This window comes from Conger conger, chromosome 1 (assembly GCF_963514075.1).
Source record: "Conger conger chromosome 1, fConCon1.1, whole genome shotgun sequence".
Classification (NCBI taxonomy): Eukaryota; Metazoa; Chordata; class Actinopteri; order Anguilliformes; family Congridae; genus Conger; species Conger conger.
In genome coordinates, this window is record NC_083760.1 from 62142103 (window position 1) to 62164022 (window position 21920).

The following is a 21920-nucleotide window of genomic DNA, read 5'->3' on the forward strand; positions in this document are numbered from 1 at the left end:
CTGGGTCCCACAGCACAATAATAATGTAAACCTTAGTTAAGCTTACATTTTCGGGAGATTCTAACAGCGCTTCCTTTCCTGGGCAGGGAGCTCATGCCTAAATCAAAAGACTCCCAGACTTTCAGTAGACTTCAAATGTCTGATAAAAATAAAAGAGAGAATGAATTTATGGGTTTGTGCGTATGGGTGTTTATGTTACAGAATTGTGCAGTTATAGCAGACTGAAATTCACTGGTGGCTAGCTTCACCACTAGCTAATGTTTAGCTAACCAAATACAAACGGGAGTAATGTCAGTTATGGCCTTATTTTATTTTGTCTGGTTGCTGCAGGTGGCAAGGATGGTGCAGTGGGTAGCACTGCCGCCTCACAGCAAGGAGGTCCTGGGTTCGAATCCCTGTCGGCTGGGGCCTCTCTGTGCGGAGTTTGCATGTTCTCCCCGTGTCTGCGTGGGTTTTCTCCTGGTACTCCGGTTTCCTCCCACGGTCCAAAGACATGCAGGTTAGGCTGATTGGAGAGTCTAAATGCCCGTAGGTATGAGTGTGTGAGTGTGTGAGTGAATGGTGTGTGTGCCCTGCAATGGACTGGCGACCTGCCCAGGGTGTATTCCTGCCTTTCGCCCAATGTATGCTGGGATAGGCTCCAGCCCCCCTGCGACCCTGTTCAGGATAAGCGGGTTAAGATAATGCTGCAGAGAAAAACGTCTGTAGCATCAAAATCTCAAAAAGAGGCTCCGCTCATATGCTAAACCATTTAAAAGAATGATCGCTTGATATTCAGATGTTTAAATATTAATAATAAAAGTTTTGATTACTGCACTTTTGTTTCACATTAGACATAGTACGAAATATTAATGGACTGTCATAAATAAGATATGAAAGGCATTACATACATCACGGCACGCAAATACACACCAACCAAAAGTGGCTTCAACCAACCGTCTTGGAATTGTGTGCTATGGTCAGAAGAGACCTAAATCTGGCCTTGAAGTTAGTGGGTTTGGCATTGGAGATAGGATGCTTACGTTAAAAAGGACATAATTCCTGTGGTTAGATTATGGTGGTGGATCTGTGTCAGTCCTGTCAATTGAATCTTGGCAATGGAATCGCTTATTCCACAAGGTAAAACGGGATTGTTCCGCAAGACATTGTTCCCTAACAAACCTCAAAATCAACCAATGGTTAACACAACACATAATGGTTATCTCAGTCTCTAAAACAAATTGAAAATGCGTGGCTTGAATTGAAGAGAGCAATCCATACGTTTTCTTGGAAAGTAAACATATTATAATTTTCTTTTCTTTTTTACCGTTGTCTCTGATCAGTTGTATAATCATGAAATTATTAATTAATTAAAAGTAGCCCTAGCCTACATTTTTATATAACTTACAACTCAGTCTATGACCTATCTTGTTTATTATATGCGGACTCTTAGCTGTTTTTACCGTGGAATTCATTACGTGGGAACAGCCAGGCAAGTAAGCCTACCCAACTGTAACCTTGAAGACGAGAAGAGCTTGAAGAAAAAGGGGAGAGGAAGCTTTGATAACAGAGTGGAGGGGAAACACAACATCTGGGCTGTCAAATGGTATGACAACAGGACAGTCACACTTGTGTCATCCTTTGCTGGACCAGAACCTGTGGAGAAGATTCAGTGCTGGGACAAAGCCGCCAAAACCTACATTGAAGTTGAGAGGCCTTACATAGTGGGTACCTACAACAAATACATGGGAGGTGTGGATTTGTTGGACTTGTTTACAGCCAAATACAAGTTCCCCATGAAATACCGCCGCTGGTACATCTACATCTTCTGGCACACCATCACCATCGGTGGTCAATGCTTGGCTCCTCTACAAGAGGGACTGCAAAGCTCTCAAGATGTCCAGGAAAGAGATACTGAACAGGAGGCTGTTTCAGGCACAGCTAGCATCCTCTCTTATCCTGGTGAGAATCCATTTCTGCTATTTACCATTTGTAATATTTTTTTATATTTCACTTTTTGTAATATTTTTACTTGTATCTTAATGTACTTTTGACATGTATATTAATTGATTCTGTTCTAATCAGGTGAACACAACACTCAAAACTCCAGAGAGGACGACCATCTTCAGGCATTGGGAACCCAGTAAAACAGACCGTGACATCAGGGAGCTCTTTGAAAGCTCAGAAGAGACCCTCCTCAGGTGATGGGAGTCCACCAAGTGGCGCCCCATCCAAGAGATCATGTGCATACCCCCCACTGGATGTATGCAAGGACCTAATTGCACATTTCCCAGTGAAGACAAAGAGAGGACGCTGCAGACACTGCAGTAAAGGATACACCAACATGCAGTGCAGCAAGTGTGATGTTCGTCTTTGCTTTTCAGACGACAAGAACTGTTTTTGGGACTATCATTGCAAATGAACATGAAAGTTGTGAAAGAGTATGAAAGTCAGACTGACAGACAGCTGCATTGTGACCCAGCTTAGCTAGGCGTGCCTAGTCTTGTTCATTATTATTTTTTGTGACAAATGACTTGAAAAAGGACTGATGTGTGATTATTATTCATGTTATATACTTTTATGGGGTCAAGTAAGCAATCAACCCTGCAAATGAACCCTTAGTTGTTCAGTATTGTTGTTCGGACAATGTGAGTACAAATACAGAAATTCTGCTCCCAACTAGTTTTTTTAAAACTTTAAAAAACGTAAAATTTTCAAAAACTCTTTCATTTTTGCCTCCTTTTATCTGAAAGGTATATTTGGGTCTTACAGAGAAAATAGACCATATATGAGATTGTAGTAGTGGTAAAAAGGTCATAATGTGACCTCCCTACTTTACAGAGAATGTTTTCTACAAGTGTCACAGAACCTTTGGTGCAGGGGTGTTAAACTCCAGTCCTGGAGGGTCTGCAGGCATTTGTGGTTTCCCTTCAGTCAGCAGACCACAAAGGCCTTGAGAACAAGATGTTTGGACTCTTTAGCCAATCAATGGTTTACATTAATCACTTATGCTGAAACACAGATACTGTAGCCCTCGAGAAGTGGAGTTTGACACCCTTGCTCTCGTGGGTAAAATGAATACTAGTGGTTTGTCAGCTAGCACTTCTGCGTAGTGTACCAACAACATGAATAATCCTGCCCCTCTCATGTAGCAATAATAATATAACATGGCTCTAATACTGCAACTGTCTTATATAATAGTAACACGATGCACTGTACTGTGTTAGGCACATGTAAAAAATAAATTAATTAACTAACATTAAATATAGAAAAGAATACTGTGAATAGCAGAGAACAGAAATCAAAATAAAATACATATTTCTTATGTCACCTTTAAAACGGCATCAATTATCTTACACGTACTGAAAATCAGCTCTCCAAGTAACCACAGACATCCTTGGTCAAGTTTTCAACTGAAAGGAGTGTTACCGAATTACAACAATAAAATCTCTGTAACATTTCATTTCTTTGGAAATCTCAAATGTATAATGTCTAAGACAATATTTATATAAAAAATAGGTGCCTAACACCTTAGCATAGTACTGTATATGGTGATTTTTATGACCCAGAGGGCAAAGAAACTCCAAAAGCAGAATCCAGAGAATTTTAGATTGAAAGAGAATGCCACATCCTATTTTCATCAAATAAAATTGATTAATATAATGTTTTATTTCAATTTATTTATGAATTGTTCTTCATAATTTTTATATATTTTGCATATGCCATTTTGAGATTATACGTAGAACTCATAGCAAAGATATGGAAATTGATTTCTCATAAAAATAACCATGAATTTGAAGAGCAAATTATCTGCCTTATAAAGCCCTTTTCTGCCATCTAGTGTGTGCTTTTCAAAGTGTGTTTTAATGAATTCGATGTGTATGCAAAAATATATATACATCTTTACTATAGAAACAAAGATAGTTTGCTTCCAAACTATGGCAAACCAAACAAAACCTTTCTGTTGCCATTCGTATTATTGACAATGCTTCATATTAGATAAAATATTACATGCAGTTGTTGTACACATAAGCATTCACCTAATTTTGCCCAATCTCAAAATAAAAAAATTGTATTCCTTAATCATTACAGAAGAATTTATTCTGGCATGAATATGTTTTCATTTGTATCAAGAAATCAAAGATAATGATGTTTCCACATATTACATATATGACATAGTTCATATTAATAACATTATTATTATTATTATTATTATTATTATTATTATTATTGTTGTTGTTATCTCTACTATAACAATGGTTCTCAGATGTGACTTTAAAGGTAGGCTATTCTATCGTGTTAGCTATTGTGAAATATCTAAAACGCAGACACTATGCATGTAAATTAATTGCATTGTCGATAGAAAACGGAAACCACAAAAACATACTGTGTGACTATCATGCAGCTTAGTTTTGTGTTTTGTGATAAGGTTAAATTCAGCTAAATATTCATCTTGCTAACGGGCAATCAAGTCGGATGACAAGGACGAAAAGAGTCGAGCAGCATGACCTGGGCGGTGATGATGCTGCTACTAATAGGGCTTCCGAGTTTCCATGGTTACTGTTGCCTGAAGTGTTTAGTAACTCCGGCAGGGGGCAGAATGTACGCCTCATTTACGCAGCTAATTTGGTCTGCGAAGCAACAGAACCCTCCGTAGGTTTTGAGGGAACGGACATTGAATATACTAGCGAATGTTTGCTCCTCTCTGGCTCTACAACTTGTCTTTTCCAACTGCTTCCTGCATTCCGAGTATGAAAACATGGCGGTAAAAAACAGAAAACAAGGCGTCCGAGATCAGCCACAGCAGAGAACTGACCGAGAGAAAAGTCCGTTTGTGCCTGCTCAGAACACCGGCAAAGCCAGGCGACTGGGAAAAGAAGGGAAAGCTGTCCCTTTCAACAGCTTGCTTCAAAATAAAAACGGACTCTTTCCTGCAACTGTATTCATCAGAAACAAACTGGGCCTTAGCCAGACAGTTTTTATTAAGATCGGAATCAGTGTTATTTTGGGTAAGAGACGATGCTTCCTACAGTAGCCAACAGTGTCTTGATGTCCAGCTATTAAGTTAACGTTAGCTAGCTAGCACTGTGTAGAACTAAAAGCGCTCTTGCTTGTCACAGCCCCCAGTAGTTTCTTGGCAAAGTGCAGTATACTCATGCTAACAGTTCTATGTGCACGTTTCCTGGAGTTCATAAGATAGCTAGCTATGTGAGATCTTTTGATTGTCTTTGCGCTATACTGGACAGCAAACCTTACGTGTCACGTTAGCCAACTAGCTAGCTAACTGTCGAGTGTTAACTAACGTAGTCTAGCTAGCCTATAGCTAGTTAGCTAACATACTTTGACTCTTGCACTTAAAAGCTTTTCTTAGTTTACAAGGGTATCGCTAGCTAGCTAGTGTAGTGCTAATGTAACAGAGCTAGTGATGTTTTCACCCATGCTACTTAAACCTAACGTTATATTGTTAGCTTACCTAAGGATAGCTGCCCAAAGTAGCATGAGGGTTGCTATCCGTTGTTAGCTAGTACAGCTACAGTAGCTATATGGGATAGCATGTGTTAACATTGCTGAGTCGGAAATACCAAACGTTTGGTCTCCACGTATGAAACATTAACGTACTTGAACAGTGACGTTATAGCTAGTTACACATTTCAGCTTGGTTACATTTAATACTAGGAGCTATGTGATGTTAATTCTATCCTAACCAAGATGCCTAGGGTAAGGGTCAACCTGAACTTCTTAACTAGTAGTAGTAGTATTGTTATTACACAGTAATTATGCATCAAATCTAGTGTGATTTTGATTAGCTCTAATTGTCACCAGAGTACGGTTACAAACGTCAGTCCAACTGTTCATATTGGGCAAGTACGGTTATTGACCCGAGCTAAGCATTCTGTGTTTGCATTGGACACAAGTTGGTCAGTCCTAGCTTTTAATGATCGTCTTTGTTTAACTTACAGCTGCTGTGGCCGGTATTATACATTGGTAAGTAACATTACAGTACACCGCGACTGGTTTACCCAGTATATAACGTTAATTAAGATGTATGTATTGTGCATCTTCACCACATTGAACAATATAAATCATTGTTTTTCTTTAGGTATCATCTTTATCACCTTTTTGAGAATGATAGACATTTTTCACACTTGTCAACACTGGAAAAGGAGATGGCATTTCGAACAGAAATGGTAAGGAGCTGAGGAAAAATGTAAGTAGGCTTTGTCAAATGTCCAAAAGTGGGGATGGACAGGGATATGTTTTCCATCAGTTAATAATTTTCAGTGGAACGTATGCCAAGAAGGAATAATAATAATTTTAAAAAATCATAATTGGTGGCTACATATGTTTTGTTTCTCCTTGTCTTAAGGAGACCCCAGAACAGTGGCCACTACATGGCTAAAAAGGGCTATTCGAATACTGTCCTGTTTCACTGCTCTTTCTAGTAATGTCACCCTGCCCCACACTCATGATCTCTATTCTGTACATATACTTAACCATAAGCACATCAATTTAACAACTGAGCATTGCCTCTTAAGCCGTTAGGTTTCATGTGCAAATAAATAATTGAACTGTTTGCACCCACCATTATGATTTCAGAATTGGGAAACATCCAAACATTGTCTTTCTCTGTTGCAGGGTCTTTATTACTCCTATTTTAAGACCATTATTGAAGCTCCATCTTTCCTGAATGGACTGTTTTTGATCATGAACGATCGCCTAACAGAGTACCCCCTGGTTATCAACACCCTGAAGAGGTTCAATCTGTACCCGGAGGTGGGCACCATATTCCTCAGAAAGCCTTTGCTAGTTTCCCCCCTTTTCACTGCTCTTTCAGATCCAGTGCGGTTCTCGAGCAGCGATACACAGATAAAATAAGTAGGCCTGTAATTTTACAATGCGATGCTAGTGTGATGACAGAGGTAGCTCTAAAGGGGCTAGAAGGTTTGTGAAAGGGGAAAAATATCTGGTGTAACTTCTTAACTATTATTTATGGATGTTGAAAGGATGTTTCCTAAAAACTGCTTGACTGTACAAGTGACATCATTGGCACCTGTTGCAGGCCATTTTGTTGCTGAATTGCATGTTCAGCATTGATGAATTACAGCTTCTTGTTTTGGCAAGAGATGAGATTGAAAAGGATGTTGGTTTCAAGAAATGTATCGCGCATTATGGTATCACTAATTCTAGCTGTCTAAGATTGTACTTAGACAGCTAGAAGGTTTCCATTGTGATAGAATATGCTTTCTAAGAGTTGAATCATCGGCTCGTAATTGGCTTGATTTGAATCTGCATGTTGGGGGAATTATAATTGATGTTATTGTTCTCTTCAGTTCTGAGGGAAGGATGGAATAATATCTCATATCTTCCTCATGCTATGAGGAAGAACTATTGTGCAGTATAAGAGGAAGAAAGGGGGGATCCCACTGCAGGGCAGAAATGTGTCTCTGACATTTTTTGTGGACTTGTTCTTTTAAATGGGGAGAAATAAAATAGCTTTCTCATCAGACATTTGGTATTCGGTCATCTCTCAGTAATCCCAATGCCCCCCTGTCCATCTCCACAGGTGGTACTGGCCAGCTGGTACAGAATCTACACAGGTATAATGGACTTCTTCGGGGTGACCACAAAGATGTGCTGGTCTGTCAACAGGGGGGAGGGCCTGACTCCGGTCGACAGCTGTGAAGGTACAAAAGCAATCCTGTTTACTGTGGTGATGCCCTCATTCCTCACTCCCAGCACCCCAGTGCTCTGTATCAGCCAGGTGTCGCCTCGGTTGAAATGCCCATTCCACGTGACTCTCAACTTCCTTTGTCCTCAAGGAATTTCTACAAATAGAATTACAAAGACAGTGTTTCGGTCTTATCTGTTAGAAATGTTACTTTGGTGTTCACGCAACCTTTTCTTGCCTGTACAGTATGTTTTAAATTAAAATCCCTCAACACGGTTGAGAATAAGTTATCGGAATGATTTTTTAATGCTTTTCCATAGTGTTAATGAGAACCCATCCCCTTTTCACAAGCTTCGTTTTCTGAGCAGCACAGTGACTAAAAACGTGTGAAAGCACATTAACTTAAAATAACTCCAAGGTGCTAATATAACACGCTGAGAATTTACATCTTTATAAATCTGTTCCCTTTTTTGGGATGGCACAGAACAGGAAGGTCAAAATGGCATCTTGCCATGGATTATGTACTTGTGAAGTTGTGACTAATTACTGGATTTTTTCCCCCAAGTAAGCTGAAACATGCTAAAAAATGCTTGCATGCTCTTAGTGAGCCCTTAGGCCTGATCTTCCTTAAGCTGCAATGCTCCATCTTGTAAAATTGTGAAAATATTCTGTTCTGTGTCCTTACTGTGTCCTATGTTCCTTCATTTCAGCAACCTCTAAATGTATAATGCTTTGTAGGAAAACAGTAATGCTTGAACATTCCCTGGTCCCAGATTCAGTTCAAAGATACATTACTGGAAGACTAAATGCTAGTATTAGTTACTGAGGAATTCAGCTACAAATCATGCTTACCACATCTGCGATTGGTCATCTCCCCCACAGGTATGGGAGATGCAGCCTACTTTTACGTGACTTTCGTGTTCCTCCTGAACGGGCTCATGATGAGTCTGTTTTTCATGTATGGGACATATTTAAGGTAAGCCTTTTCTCTGGTATTACAACTCCGTGGATAGGCATAACTTCATTCCGCTTTGAGGTGTGAGTAATTTAAGAACAAATCTGTAATGACTATAGAACAGGGGCGAATAAATCAAAGGAGTCTTAAGCCTTCCGTGTCTAACGCCTAACATTCAACTGCTGCTCCAGCTGGCGGTTCATTTCTGTGTTGCCAGTGAAAGAAATATGAGAATTGTAGATTTTCAGTCACAGCTTTTAATCTTGTTATAGTCATCGCTCACGTCCCGTTTTTAAAACCTCAGACTCCCATCTGTTAGGGATAAAATGACAGTCGCCGTCTCGCTCTCTCCCTGCCTTTCCAGTGGCAGTCGGCTCGGGGGCGTGGTCACAGTCGTCTGCTTCTTCTTCAACCACGGCGAGGTAAGTGGTGGAAATTGCCACAGCGGTGTCGTGCATTGTTCTCCGTGTGCAAGACGGGTCCGGCCCTTACACAAGAGCAGTTGTTTCTCCCTATCTGAGGCTGACAGGCTGTCTCTGCTGGCTGGGCTGCTGCATCCTCCATTAAAGATAAATGGGCTGGCATTTCAGTGCTGCATTAGGGCTCAGAAATGCACAGACGTCCCGTTGAGTCTTTTTTCTTCTTTTTTTTTCTTCGTTTTTTGTCGTCAACAGTGTTCGCTTTTAGCCGTTGAAGGCAGCAGTATGTTGTCATGACTCACGGTTTTGCTGCTGCTTTTGAATAAAAATACAGATGATTCGAATTAAAATGAAAATGCAAGCAATACTGGAATGGTAATGATGCAATTATACAGTACATTACTCATCAGGAAATTGAGCTGCACAGTGGTAGAAATGTAATGGCTGTCTGATCGGTGCACGCATGCATACATGGGAATTTATTTTAGACAGACACACATATTATTGGTATTATCTCTCTGTATAGAGCACTCGGGTCATGTGGACACCTCCATTACGTGAGAGCTTCTCCTACCCCTTCCTGGTGCTGCAGATGCTGCTGGTGACCTACATCCTCCGGTAAGGGCAGATCAGGACAGTGGGAGAGAGCCTCTTCCTGTGGGTGAAGAGCCCTCTCCCTTATCTGCTATGTAGCATGTTCTACCAGCTGCAAATCGGGGTTAAAACCTCAGACCAGAGTCACATGGACTCCTGTTTTTAGAGTTGGGTAATTCTGTACAGGAAGTGCCACTCTTCTGTCACATCCAATTAACTCCCTGCCCCTATCTGACTGATCACTCTGAGATGAACCCCCTCCACACACTGAACATTAGACACAGGCTTACACATTAATGGAATGGGAGTGAGACCTGTACCTTTCTGAAATGGCCAAGTTGCCTATGTAATGGGTGGCTCCCCAAAATAACTGTGATGCATTACCTTTGCTTTACCATCAGGTGTCACCAGTGAGAGTCCATGAGCGCATCTACAGCCCCTGACTGTGCCTGTTTTTGTTTCTTATGCGTTTGAACAGGAGCAGGAGTCCGGGGCGAAAGGCATTCTTTGCACTTGGCATTTCCAATGTGTTCTTTATGCTGCCGTGGCAATTTGCCCAGTTTGTTTTACTCACACAGGTAAGAGGGAGAGGACAAAGGCACTGAAGGTCACCATCCCACGCATGCACACTGACATACTCCCACACTCTTTGCTGGCAGTGACACCGTGTCAGCCTGGCCTTGGTCATTCATAACATAACTGTTATGAGAGCATAAAGAACACAGTGCATCAATAGGCCAATTGTAAATGTGCTGCTTTATGGATGAAAAAATCTAGTCATTTTAGAGTTGCTCTGAAGGGAATATTTTTTCTTGTAAAGTTTGATTGCAGTTCTCTTATTTCAGATTGCTTCCTTGTTTGCTTCTTACATTTTGGGGTACCTTACCCCAGCCAGGATGCAGTCCCTCTTGGTCACACACATGGTAAGGATCTTAAACCATGCCAGCCTGCCGTGCTAGAGTATCTATGGCACACAGGTTGTGTCTGAGCAGATGCTGAGCTCTTCTCCAGATAAGCAGGCAAACGCTGAGCTTTTCTCGAGAAGCAGACAAATATTGAGCTTTTTTTCTAGAGAAGCGGCCAAATGCTGAGCTTTTCCCTAGAGAAGTGGACAAATATTGAGCTTTTTTTCTAGAGAAGCGGCCAAATGCTGAGCTTTTCTCTAGAGAAGCGGACAAACGCTGAGCTTTTCTCTCGAGAAGCAGACAAATATTGAGCTTTTTTTCTAGAGAAGCGGACAGATGCTGAGCTTTTCTCTAGAGAAGTGGACAAACGCTGAGCTTTTCTCTAGAGAAGTGGACAAATGTTGAGCTTTTCTCAAGAGAAGCGGACAAACGCTGAGTTCATCTCTAGGGAAGCAGACAAATGCTGAGTTTATCTCTAGGGAAGCAGACAAACGCTGAGTTCATCTCTAGAAAGCAGACAAGCTGAGGGTTTCTCTAGAGAAGCGGACAAAATTAAGCTATTTAGAGAAGCAGACAAAAACTGAGCTTTTCTCTAGTGAAGAGGACAAAGGCTGAGCTTTTCTCCAGAGAAGCAGACAAACTGAGCTTTTCTCTAGTGAAGCGGACAAACACTGAGCTTTTTTCTAGTGAAGCGGACAAACACTGAGCTTTTCTCTAGAGAAGCAGACAAGCTGAGCTTTTCTCTAGAGAAGCAGACAAGCTGAGCTTTTCTCTAGAGAAGCAGACAAGCTGAGCTTTTCTCTAGAGAAGCAGACAAACTGAGCTTTTCTCTAGAGAAGCGGACAAATGCTGAGCTTTTCTCTAGTGAAGCGGACAAACACTGAGCTTTTCTCTAGAGAAGCAGACACGCTGAGCTTTTCTTTTGAGCAGCCGACAAATGTCGATCTCTTCTCTAGAGAAGCAGACAAATGCTGATCCCTTTTCAGGATTGGCAGTAAAACTCTGAGCTCTTCTCTAGAGAAGCAGACAAATGCTGATCTCTTCTCTAGTGAAGGAGACAAACACTGAGCAATTTGCGCGGCAGCTCTGTAGCGTCTGGACAGCCGCGGCGAGGGGAAGTGTGCGTGGGCGTGTTAAGTAAATTCAGCCCGTGGTCCTCGCCAAAAGGAAGCAGGGGACTTTCCACATTGGGCCAGCATCTGCACCTCTCAGTCTGTCGAGCTGCACGCTTCCAGCTCTCACAAAGCTGAGCTGCGGAGCGCCGGTTGTGTAACTAAGGGATGCAGCGCGGCTGTGAATAACTCATGCACTTTACTGGGTCTGAGGAGTAAAAATAGGCTAGTGAGCACCATCTTCTCAGTAGCCCCAGATTTATCTGTGACCCACTTTTTAATCCCCTCTTTTTGTAACGCACGATCACGATTCTGAATGCATGCGTCATGTTTTTCTATGCCTCACATTAAGAAAATCAGGGATGATGTGTTGTTGACTCATACGCTGGATGGGGGGGGGGTCTTTTATTTCCGTCTCTCTCCAGGCCTCGTTGGGGGTTTGCTTTGTGCTCATGTTTGGAAATTCAATGCTTTTGACATCATTCTACGCCTCCTCGTTGCTCTCCATTTGGGTGAGTGGACCAGGGTGCCTGAAGCCTTCATGATTGACGTTAACAAACGCTTCATGCTGTAGATAGCGATTAAGTTAAACAGTGTGACGATTGTGCTGAATGTTTTTCACACAAATCATTTTATTTCAGGGGATAATCGCTTTCAGGGACATAATTGGCAGGTTCTGCAAACCAGGAGTCATTACATGGGTAAAGAAAGACTTCTTACGCTTCCATCAGCAATCAGAAACCTTCATGAGATGTCTAAGAGAATGGGGAATAGGAATGTGTTGGTGCAGTTTTGCTTAAAGCCAAACATCTACATGTAAAAAGGGACAACTGTATTAAATTTATAAGTCATACAAGCTGACCAAGATAAGAGTGTTTGCTAAATAAATTCAAAAGAATTACAAACAATAAATCAACTTTTTTGAGGGTGTATTTGCTTTGTTTGCTCAGGTCATGCAGAGTCTTGCATGGATTGGCTCCACGGTGGCCCTAAAATTCCTGATGTCTGCCATCTTTGGAGCCTCAGACGACGTGAGTAAATCCCATTGATATTTTCCCTAGCGTATCGCTAAGCATTCAGCACCACGCGATGCCCAAAGATGTAGAAACATAATGATGCGAGCACACAGAAACCAGTGTACGGGGTTGCAAATCTTGAGATAGGCTACCCAGGAAATCCAGCCCTTTTCACTGCCTGATAACAGATCTGTGCCCTGTCACCAAGCCACCCCCCCCCCCACTACAAGGTCCCCTGTGGCAGCCCTGTGGCCACAAATCGCGGATTAATCATGCCTCCATTTGCGGGGGTGGCGTATTGATTGGCTGTGAGCGTGTATGTGGGGTGATGAATGAATTGTGTGCTTCCCCCTCCCCAGGCCCACATAAGCAGCCTGATCAAGTCCAAGTTCTCCAGCTACAAAGACTTCGACACCATGATGTACACGTGCGCCGCCGAGTTCGACTTCATGGAGCTGGAGGTAGGCCGCGCTTCTCGCAAACTTTCAGCCCTGCAAACCCAGCGATGAGCAAACCAGCTCGACCTACTTCTCTCACATAATTATGCAGGGGGAAAGGATCCGCTGTCATCAAGGTGCTGTTTATCCCTGCTGGCGATTATTACAGACCCAATGCTCTAAAGGTCACCAAAGTAATTTCACAGTGAAATTGAAATGTTTATTTGTCTGGAGTTTGTGCATCGCTGCATATTTTTTAAACTGTAAATGGGTAATGTAGTGTTCCATTTCCAGACTCCCCTGAGGTACATAAAGACCTTGCTGCTACCTGTGAACCTGCTTGTCCTCGCAGTCATTGCTGTAAAGGTAATTTTTTTTTACTGTCCTTAAAAATGTGTTAGAATTGGACATTTTAACTGATTGTGTCTGTACTGACATCAAAGCAATGTGTTAATAGTGGCAGGATTCAGTTAGAAGGCAGTTTATATGGGCATGATAGGATAGGGTTATGGTGTGGAATTAGCTCAAAGTGTCGTGTGTAAATGTTGTTTCCTGCACGTGTTTTCCGCTTTAGATAATACAGGACATTTGGAGGTTTTTAAGACATGCCGAAATGAGCCCCCTCAAGCCCGACCAAGACGCTTCTGAACAGTAAGGATCTCTATAGGCTTCTATAACAGCTACGATCCACCTAGCACTGTTAATTTTGGTGTTTGTTGCTTTGGTAACTGAACATAATGAACTGTGAAATTGGATTTTGCACAGCACATTCGGTAGAATAATAGTATTTTTTTTTATATAGCTGTGGATGTAGAGTTGTTCCAAGTTCTCTGTGCGAAGCGGAATTGTTTGGAAGTTGGTAACACTAATCACTGGGCTGAAAGTGCTTCCTTTGTGTACCTCTCTCACTCTCTCTTCTATCTCTTCCCCCTGTTCCAGGACTGCACTGTTCGCAAATGGAGAGGTAAGCCTTTTTACTTCACTCTCCCCAAAGACGGCCACGTTTCCTGCACAGCAGGGTGCCAAACTCAATCATACCGAGGGCCGTGTAAAAAATTGTCAATCAATTCAAGGGGGGAGAGACATGTAGTACTATTATGGACTGCAATGGCCTGTTCTCATCCATACTAACAGCGGCAAACTTATTCTGTTCCGATTACTACGATCTTTCAAATATAAATGATTCCTCTATTTTACAAACATACTTTATGCAAATATGTTCACTCCTGGAAACAAGGAACAATGGCACTGAAGCTAGCTACCTACCCTGTCCAATAATTATGAACTTTGAAATGCAAACACACACTGAAAGATTGAGGAAGTCCCTCCTATGCGGTTTGTTGCAAGCGAGAAAATTGCATCACATTTAACAGAAGGGAAAAAAAACGTGTTAAAAACGTTGTGAAAGCTGAAGTCCGGCTGTTTTAATTTGGTTGGCTGAGAATGTTACACTGCAGAAACTGGTATCTTTGCTTTGCGCCATTTTTTGCCACCTCCATCCATTCCTCAATGGTGTGCAGTGTGACCACAGCAGTGTGCGGTGTGCCAGCATCACAAATTATATCGCCACTGCCCCAATTTAAGTGACTATCTGGATTCATAGCAGAATTCATGGGGGACTGTATCTGGCCTTGAGCTTACGTGTGCCCCTCAGTGTGTTTTTAATGTCTGCTTGTGGGGTTTTCTTTTCTATCCGTACATACCATATGAACACATTCACATATACATTTTTTCACTCTTACTGCAGAAGTGTTCATCTAAGAGATCCATGATAATCATTTCCCTTCAACGGTTTTCGTTGTCTGCATCATTGGCTTGTAATGAAGGGTAATTATTTACTGGCAGCGTATCTCTCTCTCTCTCGTTTCTTTCTTTCTCCCTCCCCCTCCTCTCCTTTCTCAGTTGGTCTATCATTCTCTGCAGCTGGTGGCATTTGCCGGGCTGGCTGTCCTCATCATGAGATTGAAGCTGTTCCTCACTCCTCAGATGTGTGTAATGGCCTCGTTAGTCTGCTCCCGTCAGGTAACGGCATAATGAGCCATTTGGGTGCTTAACGAGCAAGTGCTCCCAGGGTTCTCCGGTAGTGCAGAGCAGGAAAAAAAGGGTTGTAATGGAAGGGGCTGCTGGGTAGCTCGTTTAGTAATGCAGCATGAGCGAGCACCACGGTCTTGGGTCGAATACTGTGGCCGGTAGCCCTGCAGGGGCCTTGTCCGAGGGATACGTGTCATTAAGGAGGGATTCAGTCAGTGGGGACAGCAGTGTTCATTGCTTGACCGACCCCTTTTGGTCGTCCTGGCACCTGCGGCTTGCACTCTGCACACACGTATGGTTGGGTCTCCTCCACCACCCTCCACTCGGGTATGGCTTGTGGCTACGGTGTGTAGGAGGTGGCTGACACTGTATTTCGGAGGAAGACCACAAGTTGTCTTCACTCTCCCAAGCTGGCAGCAGGGGGCGTATATGAGCAGGCCTGTACACATTTTGCGAATTGGACATACCAAATTCTGGTGCATTGGAGATGTCAAGTGAAAAAATAAAAATAAAAAAAGAACATGTAATGTAGGATTCTGACTAAAGGATGCTGGGATGTGTAGGTACTATAGTTGGTTCAAAGGATGTGGGGTCTAATTGCCTGTGGAGCAAGCTGCCATCTGCATGGCTCTGAGCACTTCTGCTGCCTTTTTCATGAGGGAGAATGCAAAAGCGTTCAGTGCTCTCCAGGGAGGGCGGTATCGCTCACTCCCGCTCATGCCAAAGAGCCGAGTTAAGTGCCGCCATTGTGGCTCTCCAGGGCTCATTACCGGCATTATAGCTAATTCTGCAGTGAGTTTTAGGGCTTCTGTTCAGCGGCTGCGCATGCAGATGTGCTGCGGCTCCAGCAATGCGTAAAATCTCTCTTTCTCTCCCTAGCGTGCATACTGCATTACCCCTTTGTACAGCATGTTCCGAAATATAGTCTGGAATACACTGTGAATCCACAACGGAAATGTTGTGGATTCACAACGCATTACATGAATGCTATCCTTTCACACTGCTGGGTATATAACAGAGGTGGTTAAGGTTCTGGTGGCTCTCGAGTTTCTCACCCCTCGGCTGGGTTCTGTCTCTCAGCTCTTCAGCTGGGTCGGGGAGAAGTACAGGCAGCAGCTGCTGGTGTTCGGTCTGCTGTCTCTCATGGCCGTACAGGGAGCGGCCAACCTGCAGAACCAGTGGGGCATCATGGGAGAATTCAGCAACCTGCCGCAGGAGGAGCTGCTGGAGTGGATCAAGGACAACACCCGGCCGAGTGAGTGACATCATCAGCCTGTGTGCTAGGAGGCCAGGATAAGGCAGGGCGATGTCAGATCCAGCATGTGACATGTAGGTTGTGCGGAGTTGAACCTGACTCTCCCAAGTCGAGTTCTGCCAATTACAATTAAGGTAGGAATTAGCTCGGGAAAATGTCACCCTGATTCTAGGAAGCGTTAGACTAAGTCCAGGAGCTGTTACTGCTTGAAATGGCTTACAAACACTCGCTCCTGCCCCCCCCGATGGGTAATGCCGTCTGCCATCTTCAGATGCCGTGTTTGCAGGCGCCATGCCCACCATGGCCAGTGTGAAGCTGTCAGCCGTCAGGCCCATAGTGAACCACCCGCACTACGAGGACGCAGGACTGAGGCAAGTAGAGCCAGCTGAGGCCAGAGGGAGCCCTGCAGGCAGGTCTCTGCCTGATGGGTCTGATTCCAGGCTGCTCGATGGTCCCCACAGCCTGTTTTGCTCTCACGCGGGAGCTCTTTCTGTGGCCGCTCCGTGACTCCTCTGCCTTCCATGGGTGTGCTTTCAGGGAGAGGACCAAGCTGGTGTACGCCATGTACAGCCGCAAGCCAGCCGAGACTGTGAAGAGGAACCTGATGAGCCTGGGGGTGGACTACTTCATTCTGGAGGACTCGTGGTGCACCAGGCGCTCCAGGTAAAGCTCTAGGATAGTGATCCTCTATGGTAGGGTCCTCAGTCTTCACCAGATGCTCTAGGATAGTGATCCTCTATGGTAGGGTCCTCAGTCTTCACCAGATGCTCTAGGATGGTGATCCTCTATGGTAGGGTCCTCAGTCTTCACCAGATGCTCTAGGATTGTGATCCTTGATGGTAGGGCACTCAGTCTCACTCAGTCCTCCCTCCCTCCACAGGCCTGGCTGCAGCATGCCTGAGATTTGGGACGTGGAGGACCCTGAAAACGTTGGTAAGGTCCCCCTGTGCACCATGATGTCCCAGGACCCCCGGCCCCATTTCAGAACTGTTTTCCACAACAGCGTTTACAAAGTGCTCCGAGTCCCCAAGGCTGCCAGTGACCACAGATAACGACAGGGTCCTCCAAGGGTTTAACATCTTGGATTGGCCTCACATGCAAGGTAGCCACGGAAGAGACTGACACCTTCTACACTTTTCAATTTGCTAAACTGAGCTGTTGCGTCCCGTTTTAGGTGACCTTGCTGTACGTGCAATTTTGCCACTTTGGTCGCTGCTGTTCTCCTAGCACACTGGGCACCAGTTTCAACATTTTGCCATTTGAGTGAAAGACTTTATCTGAGCATATCCTCTCCTGGGTTTGGTCACGTTTCAAGAGCCAGAGGTGAAGGGAAGGTCAAAGATAACCTTAGGTCCAAAAACATTTGTATTAATATATTTGACTGTGTATGGCAGAGTGTACCCTTATTGTGCTTGTTCATTTCATTTTTCCTCAATCAGTACATTCCAGTCAGCTGATGTTATTTTTGACTTAAAAGCATAGGAATTGCCAAGACAGGAAATACAGGTTTGGAAAAGATCTCTTAGGTCCCTTAAATGACCTCGTTGGCAGTTAAACTCTTGCCACTGTTTCAAGATGAAATGGTTTTTCCTTTTCAGATTCCCGAGTGGGAATCTTTCAGTGTAGTTTGGCAGAAGTTTGTATTGTGTGGGTTAGTGCATCTAAGAGGGCTCAGAAAACTTTAAGGATTTTTTTTTTTTAATTGTTAAAACTTAAGACCTGAAGAAAGTTGCACGATGGTCATTCATCATGTAAACATATAAACTAAAATGGAACTCAAATGAAACCTATAAACTCAAACTCAACGCAAATGAACGTGGAAGGTGAACATGAAAAATAAAGATGACTAGATTTCAAGTTTAGGAAACAAAATGTTTCCATGTTGTCAAGTGTAACCACTGTCTAATATGGAGTCTGAATAGGAGTCTTTTACTTGACTGTCAAAAGCGGTGAGCATTAGCTATTAAATTGGCTATTACTCACAGGCAAGTTGTTTTTAGATTTAAAAAATATTTAACAGTGTTCAGTATGCACAAGCTCTAAAGTAGTATTCACAAATGTTTTACACCATTTTCTTTGAATAATAGGATAATTGTTTTGGTTTTGTTACTTTTGAACAGCCAGTAGACCATTTCATTATTTGTGTAATGAGTAGGTGGAGGCATATTGCCATTTTTTTAACCAATTCATTTATTTTAAGTCCTTTTTCCTGTAAATCCTTCCTTTTCTTTTCATTGTTACCATTTCCTTTTGCTGTGTTTGTGTTTTTGGTTTGTTCTTGTCCACAGGAAGGTGCTTTTAGTTCATTTTGCCAAAGCCAGGGGTTTTGCCTTATTGCCACATCTATCAGGGAACTGTAGCTCATCTGAAATGATACTTTTGCCCATAAATTGGAGACTAATCTGTGACTCACTGCCCTGTTATCAGATACCTCAACCTCCATTAGACTCCTGGGAGGAGCTGCTATTGGCAGAAAGGTCAGACAATTGCCAAAGTTTACCACCGTATAGTTGGTGAAATACTCAGTACCATTTGTAAATGCAAACTTTTTAATTTTGAGTGGAGCCCAGGAGTACAATTACATTTTCAACCACAGGCAGCCAATGCTAAACTTCTGAAAGTCCTCTGAAACTGTCAGTATGGGTTTGACAGATGTAGCTGTTTCTCAGAAAGGTTGATCAGAATGAACAGGCACCCCCTATTGCGTTGAACACAGCTGAACTCTTTGAACGAGAGGAGTGTTATTTTGTGGCGTTTCTCTGGGTTTCATGTTACGGTTAGACGGATATTCTAGCTCAACAGTTTATGTAGTGTTATTCCACCAGCTAGTTTGTTTGTCGAGTGTATGTATGTGTCACTATTTGTATATCGGTACTATGTATGTCAGACCTGAACTTCCCTTTTAAGAAGTGTTGAACTTCCTGTTCAGTAGATTGCTGCTGAATTACACAAAAAAGAAAATGTGAAAGAACATGGTGGGGAAGTAAAGGGGGGGGGGGGGGGGCTGTTATCATGAGGAAGGCGATTTAATCACTGCGGTGTAGGAGCTGGGCTGTAATTACTGGGTGAGGGACATTGAGAACACGGTGGTATCTACTGTGGCCCCTCTGCAAGCTGCTTGCTGTTCAGCTCTCATCATATCATATGCACTAGCACTTGCTGTGGCTGAGATGCATTTTACTCCTAAAAGACAAAGTACATGGCATGGAATGTCTTAAGGGGTTTTTGGCCGTGTCCCTGCGCTGAGTTGGCAGCTCTCTTTCCTGTAAGTTTCAGTGTAGCACTTTGTCAGCGTCGGCTCAGGGGCCCTGTAATTACAGCTGTGTCACGTCACGGCACGATGAGCATGGGGAATAGACTGCTAAAGGAGAGCCCGCGCCAGAGACCTGATTACAGACCCTCCGCACCTTCCCACGTCCTCTTAGACACGTCTGTCTGCCGTTAAACATCAGCCATTATAGCAAACACACCGTCCCGCGTTCTGGACTGGATCGCAAGCCCCTAGTTTATTCTTTGACTGAATTTAGAAAAGCTGTCTTGCTGTCATGTTTCAACTTTAATCTTTCCAAAAGGTTTGTTGCCTTTTTTTAAAATTTGCACATCGGTTGAGCTGTTGGATCAGGACTCCCTATGTACTGAGGCCATAGCTCTGTACCCAGTGGGTTTTCTCTTGGCCATGTCTGTCCAGCTACCTTTGATTTCAGATGATCCCTTTAACAAAATCAAGTGTCAAGACAGTATTAGGTGCTCTGTTAAAAGGTTGAAATATGCAGAAGACAGTACTGTTTAGAGGAGATACATTTGTAAATGTGTTTATGCCCAGGAGTCCTATGAAACAATGGGGGGGGGGGGGGGGGCAGTATTGAATTTTTGTCTGATGGTTTAGTTTTATGCTTTCTGGTTTACCGTTTTTCTTCGGGGGATGGGTGGGGGGGTATATCATCACTCGACCCACTAGGGCTACATTTTAGTAACACTGCTGTTTATAATCAGGATTTTATGGGAAGTCGCTAGCTTTGTTAATGATTTATTTTCTACACTATTTTGTCTGTATTTGAAATAAAATGTTGTTTCTCATCTCTGTGTCTGTTTAACTGTTGACTTCCCACAACAGAATCTTCCTGTGTCGGTAGGCATGTTTTTTCAGTGTTAATGCACAACATGTGTACAGTAGCCAGTTGTTCCAAGTTGTTTACATTACATTATATGTTCTTTGGCTGACTCGTTTATCCAAAGCGATTTACAGTTGATTAGACTAAGTAGGAGACAATCCCCCTGGAGCAATGTGGGGATAAGGGCCTTGCTCAAGGGTTAAAATACAAAATGAAATGTAAATGTTAATTGAAAATGAAAAAGAAATATCTGGAGAAGTAACCATATAAGAAGTAAATGTATAAAAGCAAAAGGTGAATTAAATTCTGTCTCTGCACGTGATCAGGAATTTCATCCATATCTCACAAGACAGTGCAGTGGGGGACATATATTCTGGCCAGAATATCCCCACATGCCTCCTCCATTGCTTGGAGTAGAGGAATATACCTGTGGGTGTGTATATATATATATATATATATAAAATCTTTCATCAAACCAGTTGTTACTAGAAACCTTATGTTATCCCAAATGTTAACATGCATTGCCCATCTTGCTCCCTCTGATCAAGTTTGAACCTGATCTGTAGACTCATTCTTAAGCACTGAGCTCCAAATAACGTAGGGATTTTACGCTCTACGAAACCGGGGCGCCAGTTAATGTTACGTAGCAGTCTAACTGCGAAAAGTAATCAGTCTCATAAAATTTCTGTTATCAGAAATATCTAACCACAAATTTAGTATTTTAATTAATAATTAAAATAACCAATGTTAATGATTAAACATACCGATAACCTGAAGGTTGGAAGTTCTTCGAAAGACTGCTTTAACTCGGCTCTCATGCCTATGTGATTCCAAAACGGACACCGGGGTTTAATAAAATATATTTATTAATATATTTATTAAACAACGTACAAACACACAACAGATAAACTAACGGGAATTAGTAGGGGAAGTTAGGGCGTGTGCGTGTGCGTGTGTGAAGCGCGCGTGTCGCTTGAACAAAGGAAAGGTAAAAGTTGGAGTAGCTAGCTTGGGTAAGCTAGAGTTCTGGGTGTGTTAGTTATTGTTAGCTGTGAGAACACCACTTGCGTAGTTTACTCTATATATGCGCAAAAGACGGCGAATCAATTCACGTACATATATAGCAAACAAAATACATTCCAATGATAAGACGGCAAATATGGAAACACAGATTCACAAAATCAGTCAAGACTAAACTAAACACTGGCTATGCCTGAATGTTTGTTCCCTTACTGAGTCCATACGCATTGGATCAAAAAGACGTGCTGTCATTATAGGAGCCGCGATGGTGCTGTGAATGCGTGTCCTGGAGAGATGCGCAGGCTGAGGCGTCTTAGCCGCGCGTTGTGGTCTGGTCCACTCGGTTGCTGGAAGGATGTTCGCTTGTCCTTTTTCCGGATGGAAAAGTTCGTTGCTGTTGTTCTTTGGTGAGCTTT

General features: G+C 42.9%; 1 protein-coding gene across 3 annotated transcripts; it reads left to right on the forward strand.

Annotated features, from left to right (window-relative positions):
• The first annotated feature begins 4638 nt into the window (after positions 1-4638).
• Positions 4639-19369, forward strand: dpy19l1l (dpy-19-like 1, like (H. sapiens)). Of its 3 annotated transcripts, none has more exons than XM_061243453.1 (22): positions 4639-4988; positions 5940-5964; positions 6080-6167; positions 6616-6753; positions 7544-7664; positions 8531-8624; positions 8968-9025; positions 9549-9640; positions 10095-10194; positions 10462-10539; positions 12059-12145; positions 12275-12334; positions 12584-12664; positions 13009-13110; positions 13381-13452; positions 13661-13737; positions 14026-14050; positions 14989-15108; positions 16198-16372; positions 16644-16747; positions 16914-17035; positions 17253-19369. In XM_061243453.1, exons 1-22 carry the CDS (start codon positions 4739-4741, stop codon positions 17422-17424), a joined length of 2241 nt encoding a protein of 746 aa, XP_061099437.1. In that variant the 5' UTR covers positions 4639-4738; the 3' UTR covers positions 17425-19369. The 3 variants fall into 3 exon arrangements, with proteins under 3 accessions (XP_061099437.1, XP_061099446.1, XP_061099455.1); XM_061243462.1 differs by having other exon boundaries at positions 16206-16372; positions 17253-17404; XM_061243471.1 differs by lacking the exon at positions 4639-4988 and having other exon boundaries at positions 5939-5964; positions 6080-6187.
• Positions 19370-21920: the final 2551 nt, after the last annotated feature.